Below are 13,148 nucleotides of genomic sequence, written 5' to 3'. Positions count from 1 at the left end.
GGAATCACTTCGAGCACAATCAAAATCAAATTTCTTTAAAGTTGCAGTGACGCTTACCATGCTCTAGGAGCTCACTTGAGGCCATATATAGCCTTATTTACATACAAACCAAATTAGGGTTAAATTGTTGAATCTTGATGGTTGTGTTGTGTGAATAGTCTCTTGTAAGGTGCTATTTTAAAAAGCATTATGAAAACGATATTTGTTCTTGTGTGAGTAACATGGGCGTAACTCGGTTCTTGGGAGCTGACGCCGAGCTGTTGCCTTTTACGCCGAGCTATAAGTTAGGAAGATCTGAGCTCTTCTTCTAGAAGGATGTCACGTCACGGAGAGTATGAACAAAGGGGAGTGTACATGCAAAAGGCACTCCGATACTTAAGTTAATATTGTGAATTTCAGTATATCTTTCGAGGGTAAAATATCATACCTTTATAGGTGGAGTAGGATAGGTCGGTTACGCTTCTGTTGGTCATCTGTATTGAAGAGTAGTTATTAGGTTTTAGTAGGCGATAATATCTGGTCAGATGTTTTTGTTCTAAGATGTAGTCCGTTGAGTCTGATTGTAACGCATGGTGCCGAGCTATAACGTATATTATGGTGCATAATGCCGAGTTATGGCTTCGAATTTGTAACAACCATATCAATATTGTTTTATTTTTCACCTTTTTGAAAGAGCAACAGTAAGCATTACCCAAATGATGACATGCAAAAAAAAAACTGGTCAAAATCAATGACATGTGCTTGATTGAATACTTTTGCAACTAAACATGTACATTAGAAATATCTAAAGCATTTTGTTATTGAGAAGAAGCTTGTATAATAGGATTAGAAGAATTTAAAATAGAATTTGAGGAATTTATAGAAGAGGGTGGTACAGTAGATATTGAGGATAAAAATTCATTGACAGAGTTAGAAGAAGAATTTAACATATGAGATGATGAGTTTAGAAAACCAAAACCTGAAAACTTTATCTCATCAAACACCACATCTCGAGCAATATAAATTTTTCCATCTCTTGCTATGTACTTGTAACCCTTTTGATTAATTGCATAACCAAGAAAGATACAAGGATTGGAATGAAATTCCAACTTATGAGCATTTTAAGGTCACAAATGAGAAAAACATAAACATCCAAAAATTTTTCAAAGGCATAATCTGAAATATGACGTTCTATTAATAATAAGAAAAATAGTTGTAGAGAAGACTTTGTCCCAAAAGGACAAAGAGAAAGAGGTTATCGTACTACTTAAACACATGAAACATTTGAGATCTATGAGTGAGTAAATAAATACTAGTATGCCTAGAAAAAACACCTATAAACGGCACATAGTATGTATATCCATTTTGAGGGATAACAGATGTAAGACCCCAAATATCAAAAAATACCAAAGCAAGAGGATAATCATAGTCATTAGATGATGCAAAATATGGTAAACGATGGGATTTGGCCATGCATCAAAATTGGCAAACAGAACTTGTATTGTTCTCTTTATTAACTAGAAAATTACACTTTCCAATGATTGATTTTACAATTGGCAAGGAAGAATTACCAAATCATTTATGATACACATCTAAAGAAACACAAGTGGCAACTAAAATTATAGGAGAATAGACAAAGATTTATGCTTTGTCATTAGAATCAATTTAGATCAATTAGCATCGTCTATATTTATATAGTATATCTGTACATTAATTATAGGATTCTATGTCTTTATTATTTTGATTCATTTAGCACCTATAAATACCCCTTGTATATTGTACCTTTGAACACACTCAATAATACACTTTTCAGATTACTCTCTCAGTCTCTGGTTTCTAACATGGTATCAAGAGCCTAAAAATTTTTTTCCATGAATTTTTGTTCATAGCCCTTCTTGTTTTTCTCCTCCGACCGTGCCTCTTCTCTCTCGTTTTTCGATCTGTTTTTGACGCTTTGGTTCGTCACCTCCGGCATCATCGTGTTCTCCTCTTTGTCAGCTTTCCAACGCCGCCAAGATCGCCGCCATCCTCTACCGGACGCGCCGTCACGCGCCGCCGGAAGTTCGCTGTTCACCTCCATCGTTCTCCTTCCAGAAGCTTCAGCAGCTATTAGATCTCGGAGCTGATCGGACGCTCCTCCCTCTGCCACGTGTCACACGAAGCTCCTTGATTGACCCGCGCGCGACCCGGCCCGACCCGACGTTGACCCGCGTCCACCCTTACTGCCAGCGTGTCTCTCTTGCTCCTCTCCGGTGACGCCACGTGTCTTCGCTTCTCTGATGTGGCTCTGACGTGGCGCTGACGTGGCGCTGACGTGGCGGACAAGCGGGACCCTCCCTAAGGTTTTTTGGTGAGCTCTTTCCGATTTCGCGCTCTGTTTTTTTGTTTTCTGCCCCGAATTTGTAGTTTTCTTCTTCCTTTTGCTATTTCTTCTATTACTATGGAAAAACTAGATGTCTTTCAGCCTATCACTGTTATCCTTAATGGCTCCAACTATGCATATTGGGTTGAAGCTATGCGAGGATTCCTTAAAGGGCAAAAATTATGGCGATATGTGACTGGTGATATTGCCTGTCCTGTTAAGCCAACTGTGACTGACAAATCCAAAGATGGTGCCTCCAAATCCAAGGAGGATGCTAAGAAGGAGAAGGACTATGCAGAGAAATTGGAAGATTGGGATAGTAAAAATCATCAGATTATCACTTGGTTCCGCAACACTTCTACTCCTGGCATTCATTTACAGTTCGGGTGTTTTGAAACTGCTAAAGAGGTATGGGATCATTTGGCGAAACGTTACACTATCTCTGATCTCTCTCATCAATACCAACTGCTTAAGGAACTTCATAGCCTTAAGCAAGAACATGGCCAAGCAGTTTTTGATTTTCTTGCTCAGATGGAGATTATTTGGGATCAGTTGACCTCTTGTGAGCCTGTTCTTAAAGATCCCACTGATGCTAAGGCATATGAGGATTATCAGAACCGGACACGTCTCATCCAATTCCTGATGGCACTCACTGATGACTATGAGCCGGTCAGGGCTTCTCTTCTTCATCAGAATCCCTTGCCTAGTCTTGAAGATGCTCTTCCTCATCTTAAGTCTGAAGAAACGCGCTTGGGATTGCTTCGTTCTAAAAGTGAAACTGTCTTTGCTACCACCGATAGAAAGGAAAAAATCTGTCGCAACTGTAATCGGCCTGGGCATTCCTTCTCCGACCGTCCTTCTATTGAATGTCGTAAGTGCAAACAAAGAGGCCACATTGGCTCCAACTGCCCGAAACTGTTCTGCCATTATTGTAAGCTCTCGGGTCACTTGATTGCTACCTGTCCTACTCGACCACCATGCTCAAATCAGAACAAGTATCAACCTCATCCCAACAACTCTCCGCATGTGCCTGCCTCTACTGCTGCTACTGCTACTGAGTCCACCTCTTCCACATCTCTCAACACACCTTCTGTCTCTCCATCAGATATTGAAACCCTTCTTAGGCAACTTCTCTCCTTTCCTGGTAATACCCCCGCTACTCTTTCCACCCCTCCAGGTAATTCTAAATGGTATTTTGATTCTGGTTGTTTCAATCATTTGTCTCCTTTGCGTCATCTTTTTTCGTCGTTGTCTCCCACTACAAATGCACCTTCTGTCAACACTGCTAATGGTTCACTCTTGCATGCAACACATCATGGGGTTATTTCACAGTCCAATATTCATCTTTCTGATGCTTATTTCATTCCAAAATTGAATTTTAATCTTATCTCTGTCAGTCATCTTGTTGAACTTGGTTTTGATGTCATTTTTTCTAATTCTGGTTGTCGTGTGCAGGATCGTCGGACGGGAAAGATCATCGGGACTGGATGTAAGGTCGGACGCTTATTTGAGCTCGAGAACCTTCATGTTCCCTCTACAAATCTCTGTGCTGCTTCCTCTCCATCTACTCTTCACTTGTGGCACCGTCGTCTTGCCCATAGCTCCTTAGGAAAATTACGTCATCTTCTATCTTCGGGTGTTTTAGGTCAAGTTCAAAATGAGTCTTTAGATTGCATTTCTTGTCGCACTGCTAAACAACCTGCCTTATCCTTTAATAATAATTCCTCTATTGCATGCTCTCCTTTTGATCTTATTTATTCTGATATTTGGGGCCCCGCTCCCACCGCTTCTATGGGAGGGGCTCGATATTTTGTCGTCTTTATTGATGATTATTCACGTTTTACTTGGGTCTATTTGATGACTAATCGTTGTGAGTTTTCCCAGATTTATATTAACTTTGCCACTATGGTTCGAACTCAGTTTTCAAAGGTCATTAAAATTCTCCGATGTGATAATGCTATGGAATATCGTGACTCCAAACTTTTAAATTTTCTCGCTGAACAGGGTACTTTGTCCAAGTTTTCTTGTCCTGGTACCTCTCAACAAAATGGTAGAGCTGGGCGTATACACCGTCATGTTCTAGGGTAAGGAATTCACCTCCTCATCTTCTTGATTATCATTATTTTTCTACTATTCTTCATCAACATGAACCTAAGTCATTCAGAGAAGCCTCCACAAATCCAAATTGGCAACAAGCAATGCAGGAAGAAATACAGGCACTTGAAAAAGCACACACTTGGGATTTGGTTAATCCTCCTTCTGATAAGGAAGTTGTGGGCAGTAGATGGGTATACAAGATCAAGACTCGCTCTGATGGCTCTATTGACCGTTATAAGGCACGCTTGGTTGCTCAAGGTTGTACGCAAGAGTATGGTATTGATTATGAAGAGAATTTTGCTCCTGTTGCTCGCCTTACGTCTGTTAGAGCTCTCCTTGCCATTGTTGCGGTCAAACGATGGTCTCTCAGTCAGATGGACGTGAAGAATGCATTTCTTAATGGGGATTTGAAAAAGAAAGTCTATATGAAACTGCCTCCAGGATATCCTTGTCCTTCCAGTAAGGTTTGTCTCCTTCGCAAGGCACTTTATGGACTTAAGCAAGCTCCTCGTGAATGGTTTGACAAGTTCAGCACTACCATATGCAGTCTTGGCTTTATTTCTAGTCCTCATGATAATGCGATTTTCATTCGTAAAAGCGAACGTGGAGTTGTCCTTCTACTTTTGTATGTTGATGACATGATCATTACTGGAGATGATGTTGATGGTATCTCTGATCTCAAGACCTCACTTCACCGTACCTTTGAGATGAAGGATCTTGGTTCTCTCAGCTATTTTCTTGGTCTCGAGGTCATCTCCACAGATGATGGCATTTATCTCTCTCAGGTTAAGTATGCTTCAGATCTTCTTGCTCGTGCTGGGATTACAGATAGTCGCACTGAGTCTACTCCTCTTGAGCCTATTGTTCGATTTACCCCTATGGATGGGACTGTTTTGGATAATTCGACACTTTATCGACAGTTAGTTGGAGGTCTTGTCTACTTGACTGTCACCCGATCAGACATTGCCTATCCAGTTCATGTCCTCAGCCAGTTCTTGTCAGCTCCTCGTACTACTCACTATGCGGCAGTTCTTCGCATTCTTCGGTACGTCAAAGGCATTCTATTTCATGGCCTTTATTTTTCTGCCCATTCCTCTTTGACCCTTCAGGCATACTCTGATGCTGATTGGGCTGGTGATCCCACTGATCGTCGTTCTACTACTGGTTACTGTTTGTTTCTTGGTGACGCTCTCATCTCTTGGCGTGCTAAGAAGCAAACATTCACTACTCGCTCAAGCACGGAAGCTGAGTACCGTGCCCTCGCTGACACCACTGCTGAGGTTATCTCGGTTCGTTGGCTTCTCGAAGATCTGGGTGTTCTTCAGTCGTCCCCTACTGATGTCTTTTGTGATAACCGCAGTACTATTCAGATTGTCCATAATGATGTGTTTCATGAATGCACCAAACACATTGAGATTGATTGTCACTTTGTTCGGCAACGTATCCTTATTGATGCTGTTCGTCTCATTGCTGTTGGGACACTGGATCAGACTGTTGATATCTTCACGAAAGCTCATCACCCGACTCGCTTTCGGATTCTGTTATCCAAACTCAAGTTGGTATCCTTAGCTCCCACTTGAGTTTGAGGGGGATGTTAGAGAATCATTAGAATCAATTTAGATCAATTAGCATCGTCTATATTTATATAGCATATCTGTACATTAATTATAGGATTCTATGTCTTTATTACTTTGATTCATTTAGCACCTATAAATACCCCTTGTATATTGTACCTTTGAACACACTCAATAATACACTTTTCAGATTACTCTCTCAGTCTCTGGTTTCTAACACTTTGGAATGTAAATTCATTTAAAATGGTATAAGCCTCTATCAGCCTTGTCTCAGAGAAGAATCACAATAGTAGCCTACAAACTAAAATAACAGTAAGAGGCAGGCAACATGGCCTAATTTACCACAAATCTGACATTGTGGTCGATTTCCTAAGTAGGATGATTTTTCACCATGAATGTTCCTTCCACCACTTCCTCTTCCACCAAAAGGTGCATCTCTGCTGAAGCCAGCATACAACATTACTTCCTCTTCCAGGATTACCAAGCAATCATAAGTCTTAATTTCGAGGCTAATTAGATGTTGCATTGGAGAAATGAACCTAGATCATGGACTGTCAGGTTTCTTGAAGTGAACAATAATCTCTTCTTGAATCCTTAGAAGAGCTTATAAATCAAGTATAATGTAAGGGATGTCTTTGGCAGTGATATTCTTCACTCAAACTATCAAGAATGATATTTGTATATTGATGCATGAGTATCTTAAGTACTTTTTATTGGTATTTTTTATAGAAAAGTTATGACTTTTGCTTGGTAATTATATAATTTTTAAGGCTATTCTATTAGTACTTTAATTTTCTTAGTTTTATCATTTTTGTAGGAAAATGTTAGAAAAAGAAAAGCAAAAGCACAAGGAAGAACCAAGAATTGAATACATGTGCAAAGAGAATTTCTAGATGCTGTCAAACCTGACCTCTTCACACTCCAACGAGAAAAACTTAAGTTACAGAGATCCAAATGATGCAGTTTCAATGAAATTAGAAAGCCAACTTTCAAAGCTTTCCAACGTATATAATAGTCTATGCTTTCTCTCTGGACTCACGGCCCTAAATGCCGTAAAAGTGGCGCTAAACACCAAACCGCATCACACTCACAATTCCATGCGGAAGTCGCAGCGCCAAACACCAAGAAACCGGTGCTAAACGCCACTCGCAGCAAGGAGTCACGAATTTTATCAAAACTGGTGTCAAACGCCACCCAAGTGGTGTTAAACGCTAGCAATATGGACCAGATCCCAATTTCACGTTATTATAAAAGAAGCAGTGCCATTTTTGATGAAAAAACACACTCCCTTCCGTTCTCTCATGCATTAGTTTTAGGTTTTACACATTAGATTAGGATTTTAATTTTCTGCACTATGAAGATTTTAATTTTATGTAATATGGGCAACTAAACCTCCATTGTTAAGGTTAGGAGCTCTGTTTACTTTGATAGATTAATAATTATATGTTCTTCTACTCTTAATTAATGCATTGATTATTGTTTAAGAATTGGTTTCATTTTTCATCCTACGGATTAGTGAGTATTGGAAAATAACCCTAATCTAACTTGAATTCTATTGAATCTTGAAAAAGCTATATCATTAGAAATACAACTTGAAACCACTTTCTCATAAATTCTTAATTATTTGGATTTAATGTAGTACATGACATATAACTGCATCATTCTTGGGTTTTTAGGGTTTATGTAGCTTATAAATCAGAATTTAAACTTAACTCTCTAATATAATTGATTGATCAAGGAATTGATCGTTGGTTGGATTAGAGGAGATTGAATTTCCTAGGAATAGAAATTCAATCACCTAGGATTTGCTATGAATTATTTTTTTGCATAATCAAGGTAGTTGACTTTAAATGTTAATCCATAAATTTAAATATCTCTAACACCTTAACTATCTTTATCATATTATTTTCTTAACCTATTTTAGTTTGCTTTTATTTATTTCCCTATTTTCATGTTATTTACTATTGAAACCCTAAATTTTGAATGCCTGACTAAAATAACCAATTGACCACTACTTGCTTAATCCGTTAATCCTCGTAGGATCGGCATTCACTTACCTGAATACGACCAACTTGCAGGTAAGTTATGGTTTGAAAATCTGCACCAAGTTTTTAGCGCTATTGCCGGGGATTAATTGTGACTAGAAGAACTATCATTTTGGCTAGAAAATTCAATCACAAGGACACTTAAGCATTTTGTATCCCGTCCATCAAGAGCCATTATCTCTTTATTCATATCAGGAACCATCCTCCAATTATTCATATCAAGAGCAATCATCTCCTTATTCTTGCCAAGGGCCATAATCTCTATTCATATTAAAAACCACCATCTCTCTATTCATATCAAGGACCATAATCTTTTTGTTCATATCAAGAACCATCATCTCCTTATTCATATCAAAAACCATCAGCTCTTGAACTTTTCATGAAAGAATTAAGGAATACTGCTCAAAGTTGCATACATGCACTACAAGAAAAAGCAATATTTAAAATTGTTACAAAAAATTGAAATTTTGAAACAAAAGGATTTTGTAACAAAAAAAGGGGCCGTTGCAGTATGTCCCGTTACAAAAAGTTTTTGTAACAAAAAATGGAATTGTTACAATTCAAAGTAATATTTTGTAACAAATTTTTCTGTGCAAAAAACTAAAAGTCATTACAAAAGTGATAACAAATTTTGATCTTCAAAATATTTTTCGTAACAATTTAAATTTTTGTGTCATAATATTTTGTTACAAAATACTACTTACTTTTGTAACATTTTTTATTCTTAGTTATAAAAATAGAAAATTCATTTTAAAATATTTAATTAAATAATTGATATATCAATTAATTTTCTAAACACGCTAACTTAACATTTATATAATATATAATCATATAGATAATTAGAATATCTTACATGTCATTAAGATTCTTTTACAATAAAATAAGTTCTACAAATTCAACTAAACACAACTTTTTCCTAACATAAAATTGTATCATATCGGATTTATAATTCTTGATTCTTCTAGCATATTTCAGTCAATATAAAGTCTAGCATGTTGGCATCAATTTTGTACCCCTGCAAATATGAGTAATGAAAACCAAAATTAAAAAATCACATATAACACTATCTTCATCAGAGTAAAAATAAAATTAAAACTTACAAGTTAAAATTAACTAATTCTTTAAGAATCTATTCTCAAAGTTTAAAACTAGTCAATCAAGAATGCAAATTATCAAAAATTGACAATTCAATATATAAACTCGGCCTAATTAATCATAATTCAATTTATTAAATTTACATAAGTATCAATTGTCTAAAAATCACTACAAAGCACAATTTCCACCAAAGTCCTCGTAACAAATATACTTGACTTTTGGAAATAGTTTGGAAATAGAAAAGTATAGCAAGAATGAAAAAATAAAACCGAATAACAACTTGACAGCTAAGCCACCCTATCTTGAACTTTCTTGACAACTAAGCCACACTAATCCAGAGATCTCTTTTTCCACCTAATTTAATTTTATATGTTTTTTTTTAAAAATCGGCTACTAATTTAGTACACTTCAAAAAAACAGCAAGCAGTAACCAATTTAAAAAAATTATATAAAATCCATCTTTTGTTGGATTCTCCTAAATTTTGGTGTGATTGAACTAGAATTACTCATCTTTCACCCAGTTCAAGTCCTAGAGAATTTTCACTTCTCTAAAAAAAGTTATGCCTCTTGAAATATGATTTTGTTTTAAGAAAAGGATGCTGTCACAGCAGTGAACAGCCCTGCTTCCAGAAAGCACAACTTTCTTTACAAAATTTGAATTGTCCTGAAATTTGGACATAAAATACTAGACATCCTAATATTTCACTTCTATTTAGTTTCACCTCCAAAGAGTTTCAGAGTATTGAGATATGTGGTTTTGAAGTTGCTGTTCCAGAATTCGGACAGCAATATTTCTGCAGAAAATGACCATTTTCTAAAAATCATATCTCCCAAACCACACATCGAAAAATTCTGAAATTTTAGAGGAACAATCTAGACATATCATATTTTTATAAAAAAATAATTTCACCCATTTTGAGTGGCTAGATTGCTCCCAGTTTTGTTCACAAAGTGCTGTCCGAAACTGCATAATTCTGCAACATATAACCTTGGATTTTGAGAGGTCAAAAATTGATTTCTACCTTTTCATTCACTCTAACCTTGTATTCTAACTTTTTTTTATCTATTGTGACTTATTAAAAAGATTAAATTAGCCTCAAGTGCTCAGGATTAATAAATCACCATTTTTGGTCAGTTTTCACATTTAAGCATACTCATATGAAATCAACAAGTTCTGCATTACTCAACACAATCCAGCCACAAATCACTCAAACAATTCACATATATTATCATCAATTTACTGCATCATATATAACAAATAGTCCAACATTATCTCAAGTAATTATTAGCATGTATCATCAATTGATTCAATCATGAAACTTGGCTTTTAGCCTTTCAACAAATTCTGCACTCTAACAAAGAGAATTTTCAGCATCATCATCATTTAATAAATCAAACACAGCATCATTCAATCAGTTTAAACAAAAAAAGTTTTCTAAAGTTGCAATAATCAAAATTCTATACACGCATCCTCATCACAGAAACTATACACGCATCCTTAATAAGAAATTCTAATCAAAATTCATAAATTTCAATAATCAAAATTTATAATAACTACAATTTAACAATTCATAGTATTTTTTCTTTGAAGATCTCTTTACAGGAATAATCACATTTTGTTTTACATGTATCTTCTTCTTGCTATCAATTCAGCTACATAACTTGGATGCAGATGGCTTTAAATATTAGTACTTACATAACATCTCATCAATTTTAATTCCATATATATAATAAATCAATATATCATTCCATCCATCAGATTAACCATCATCTAAGTCTGGAATAAGACATGACTTAACGTTTTTTTATATACATGAAAGGGGGTTTGGATGATTGACACTAACAGGAACTCCGGAAGAACAAAATCAATCAATATTATAAAGCCTTAATCAAAACACTAACAGGAACTCAAGAAGAACAAAATCAGAACAATTCACTAACAGGAAGATAAGAGAAGCAAATTTCAAATTTACCTAATCAGAACTTATAATAACCGAATCCCAAATTTCAGAAGAGAAGCAATCTTAATCAAAAATTCCAAATTTCCAATAATCAGAACCTTAAATCCCTAATCATAAATTCCAATAATCAAATCCCTAATCAGAAATTTTAGTAACCAAATCCCTAATTAGAAATTCAAAACATATAATCTACCAGAACTGAACTTGAGCAGGGGCTAGAGAAGAGAAGAAGACCAGCGAAAGAAGCAGTCGTTGTCGCCGTCATCCTTCAGGCCTTGAAGGTCAGAGAAGCTCCGTCGCTGTTTGCAGTTATTTGCCATCTGAAAGAACGCTTCTCCTCCAGACTTTCAGCAGCAGATCCGGCAAGATACAGCTCCACCGACGGCACCAGGAAGCACGATGATGACAGCTTGGTGAGACGCGACAGCGGCGGAGCATGATGACAGCGGCGACGGCTTCGTGGTGGCGTTGTCCTTCACACACACTCTCTCTCCTCTTCGTGATTCTTCTCAGGCTACAGAACCGGCTTGATAGAAGGCAGAATGGCGACTGGGCAGCGACGAACGGTAGACTCCAAGGTGGCGACGGCACAGTGGCGCTGCGGACAGCCCCCTTCCTCCCTTCTCTTCTCCTGGCGCGACTCTCTCTTCCCTGTTCCATCTTCCTTCTTCCCTCTTCCGTTTCTTTCTTTCTTTCATATTTCTGTGTGTGGGTGTGTGGAACAAGTGACCCCTGTGTGGCTGGGTGTATGTGCACGCTGAAGAGGGGTAGGGGTTCTAGGGTTAGGTTTCCTAAGGGTTTGTAATTTTAATTAAATTAGGGAATAGAGTATTCATTAAAAATATAGTTTAATTTTTTTAAATTATTTTAAAACATTAATTAAATTATCAATTTGTTAATTAATTCTTAATAAGTATTCTAATTTAAAATATAAGATGATATAATTAATTATAAAAATTAAAGTATTAAATTTTAAAATCTCAATTATTTAAATTAAATAGTATAATTTTTTTACAACTACTAAGTCTTATAATTTAAATATAGAAAATTATTCAATAATTATAAAATTCAGTAAAATTTTTATTTTAATTACCAAAACTTGATTTAATTATTCTCAATGAAATAATTTTTGAAAATAAAATCACTAATAAATAAATAAATTTGGAATCAACTCAAAATAGAATTTTTCAAAAGTTATGGATCTTACATAAATAATTTTTTGAAAATAAAACCATGAATAACTATAATAAATCACAATACAAATAATTTATTATTTATTTTTTAACAATCGTAGATTTTACCGGCTTAATGACGAGTGTTAGGTTAAGGTGGGTTTAGGACTAGTAGAGAGAGAAAAAAAACCAGAGCTCTATATTTTATACTTAAGGGAGTTTTTCAAAATTTTATTTAAATAGACGACGATGGCAAACAACAAAATAAAAAATAAAGGTGAGGGTTAGAATTAGAATTTTTATTTTTTATATTTGTTTTTATTTTTAAATTTTTAACTATTTTTATTTATGTTTAATAATTAATTTTTTTAATTTAAAAATTTAATTTTTAATCAACATTTAAGATTTAATTATTAGTAAAATTATATATTAATTTTATAAAAAAATATAAAATAATATATACCTTTTTTAAAAATAAATCATTTAATCTTTAATTCTTTTATAAAAAATAATTCTTTTAATTATCTTAGAGATTTTAACATTTTAAAATAATTTTTTTACTTACAAAAAATTTGTGTATTTTGTGACAAACAAATAACTTGTTACAAACAATATTGAATTTTGTGACAAATTAATTTTTTGTTACAAAATAATTGGAGTTTTTGAAACAAATGGACATTTTGTTACAAAATATTTTAAACTTTTGCAACAACTTCATCTTTTGTTACAAAATATTTTAAAATTTTGTAACAAAACAATGGTTCGTTACAAAAGCCAATATAATTTGTAAAAAAAAATCAAGTTGTTCCAAAATATCAAAACATTTTGTAATAAATTGTATTGTTGTTACAAAACATTATTAT

At 35.0% G+C, this 13,148-nt stretch overlaps 1 protein-coding gene across 1 annotated transcript; it reads left to right on the top strand.

Annotated features, from left to right (window-relative positions):
- The first annotated feature begins 2,419 nt into the window (after positions 1-2,419).
- Positions 2,420-11,553, top strand: LOC140181437 (uncharacterized). Its single transcript, XM_072225005.1, has 2 exons — positions 2,420-4,270; positions 11,326-11,553. The coding sequence occupies exons 1-2, from the start codon at positions 2,420-2,422 to the stop codon at positions 11,551-11,553; spliced, it is 2,079 nt and encodes a 692-aa protein (XP_072081106.1).
- Positions 11,554-13,148: the final 1,595 nt, after the last annotated feature.

The sequence above is a fragment of the Arachis hypogaea genome, chromosome 18, assembly GCF_003086295.3.
Source record: "Arachis hypogaea cultivar Tifrunner chromosome 18, arahy.Tifrunner.gnm2.J5K5, whole genome shotgun sequence".
Lineage (NCBI taxonomy): Eukaryota > Viridiplantae > Streptophyta > Magnoliopsida > Fabales > Fabaceae > Arachis > Arachis hypogaea.
This window is presented reverse-complemented; position numbering and strand designations above follow the sequence as displayed.

Bases quoted from the DNA above. Each gene is read 5' to 3' on its own strand.
- LOC140181437 (XM_072225005.1), top strand. From the start codon at position 2,420: ATGGAAAAACTAGATGTCTTTCAGCCTATCACTGTTATCCTTAATGGC. The intron at 4,271-11,325 runs GTCATTAAAATT...GAACTTGAGCAG, and splicing joins TTCGAACTCAGTTTTCAAAG to GGGCTAGAGAAGAGAAGAAG.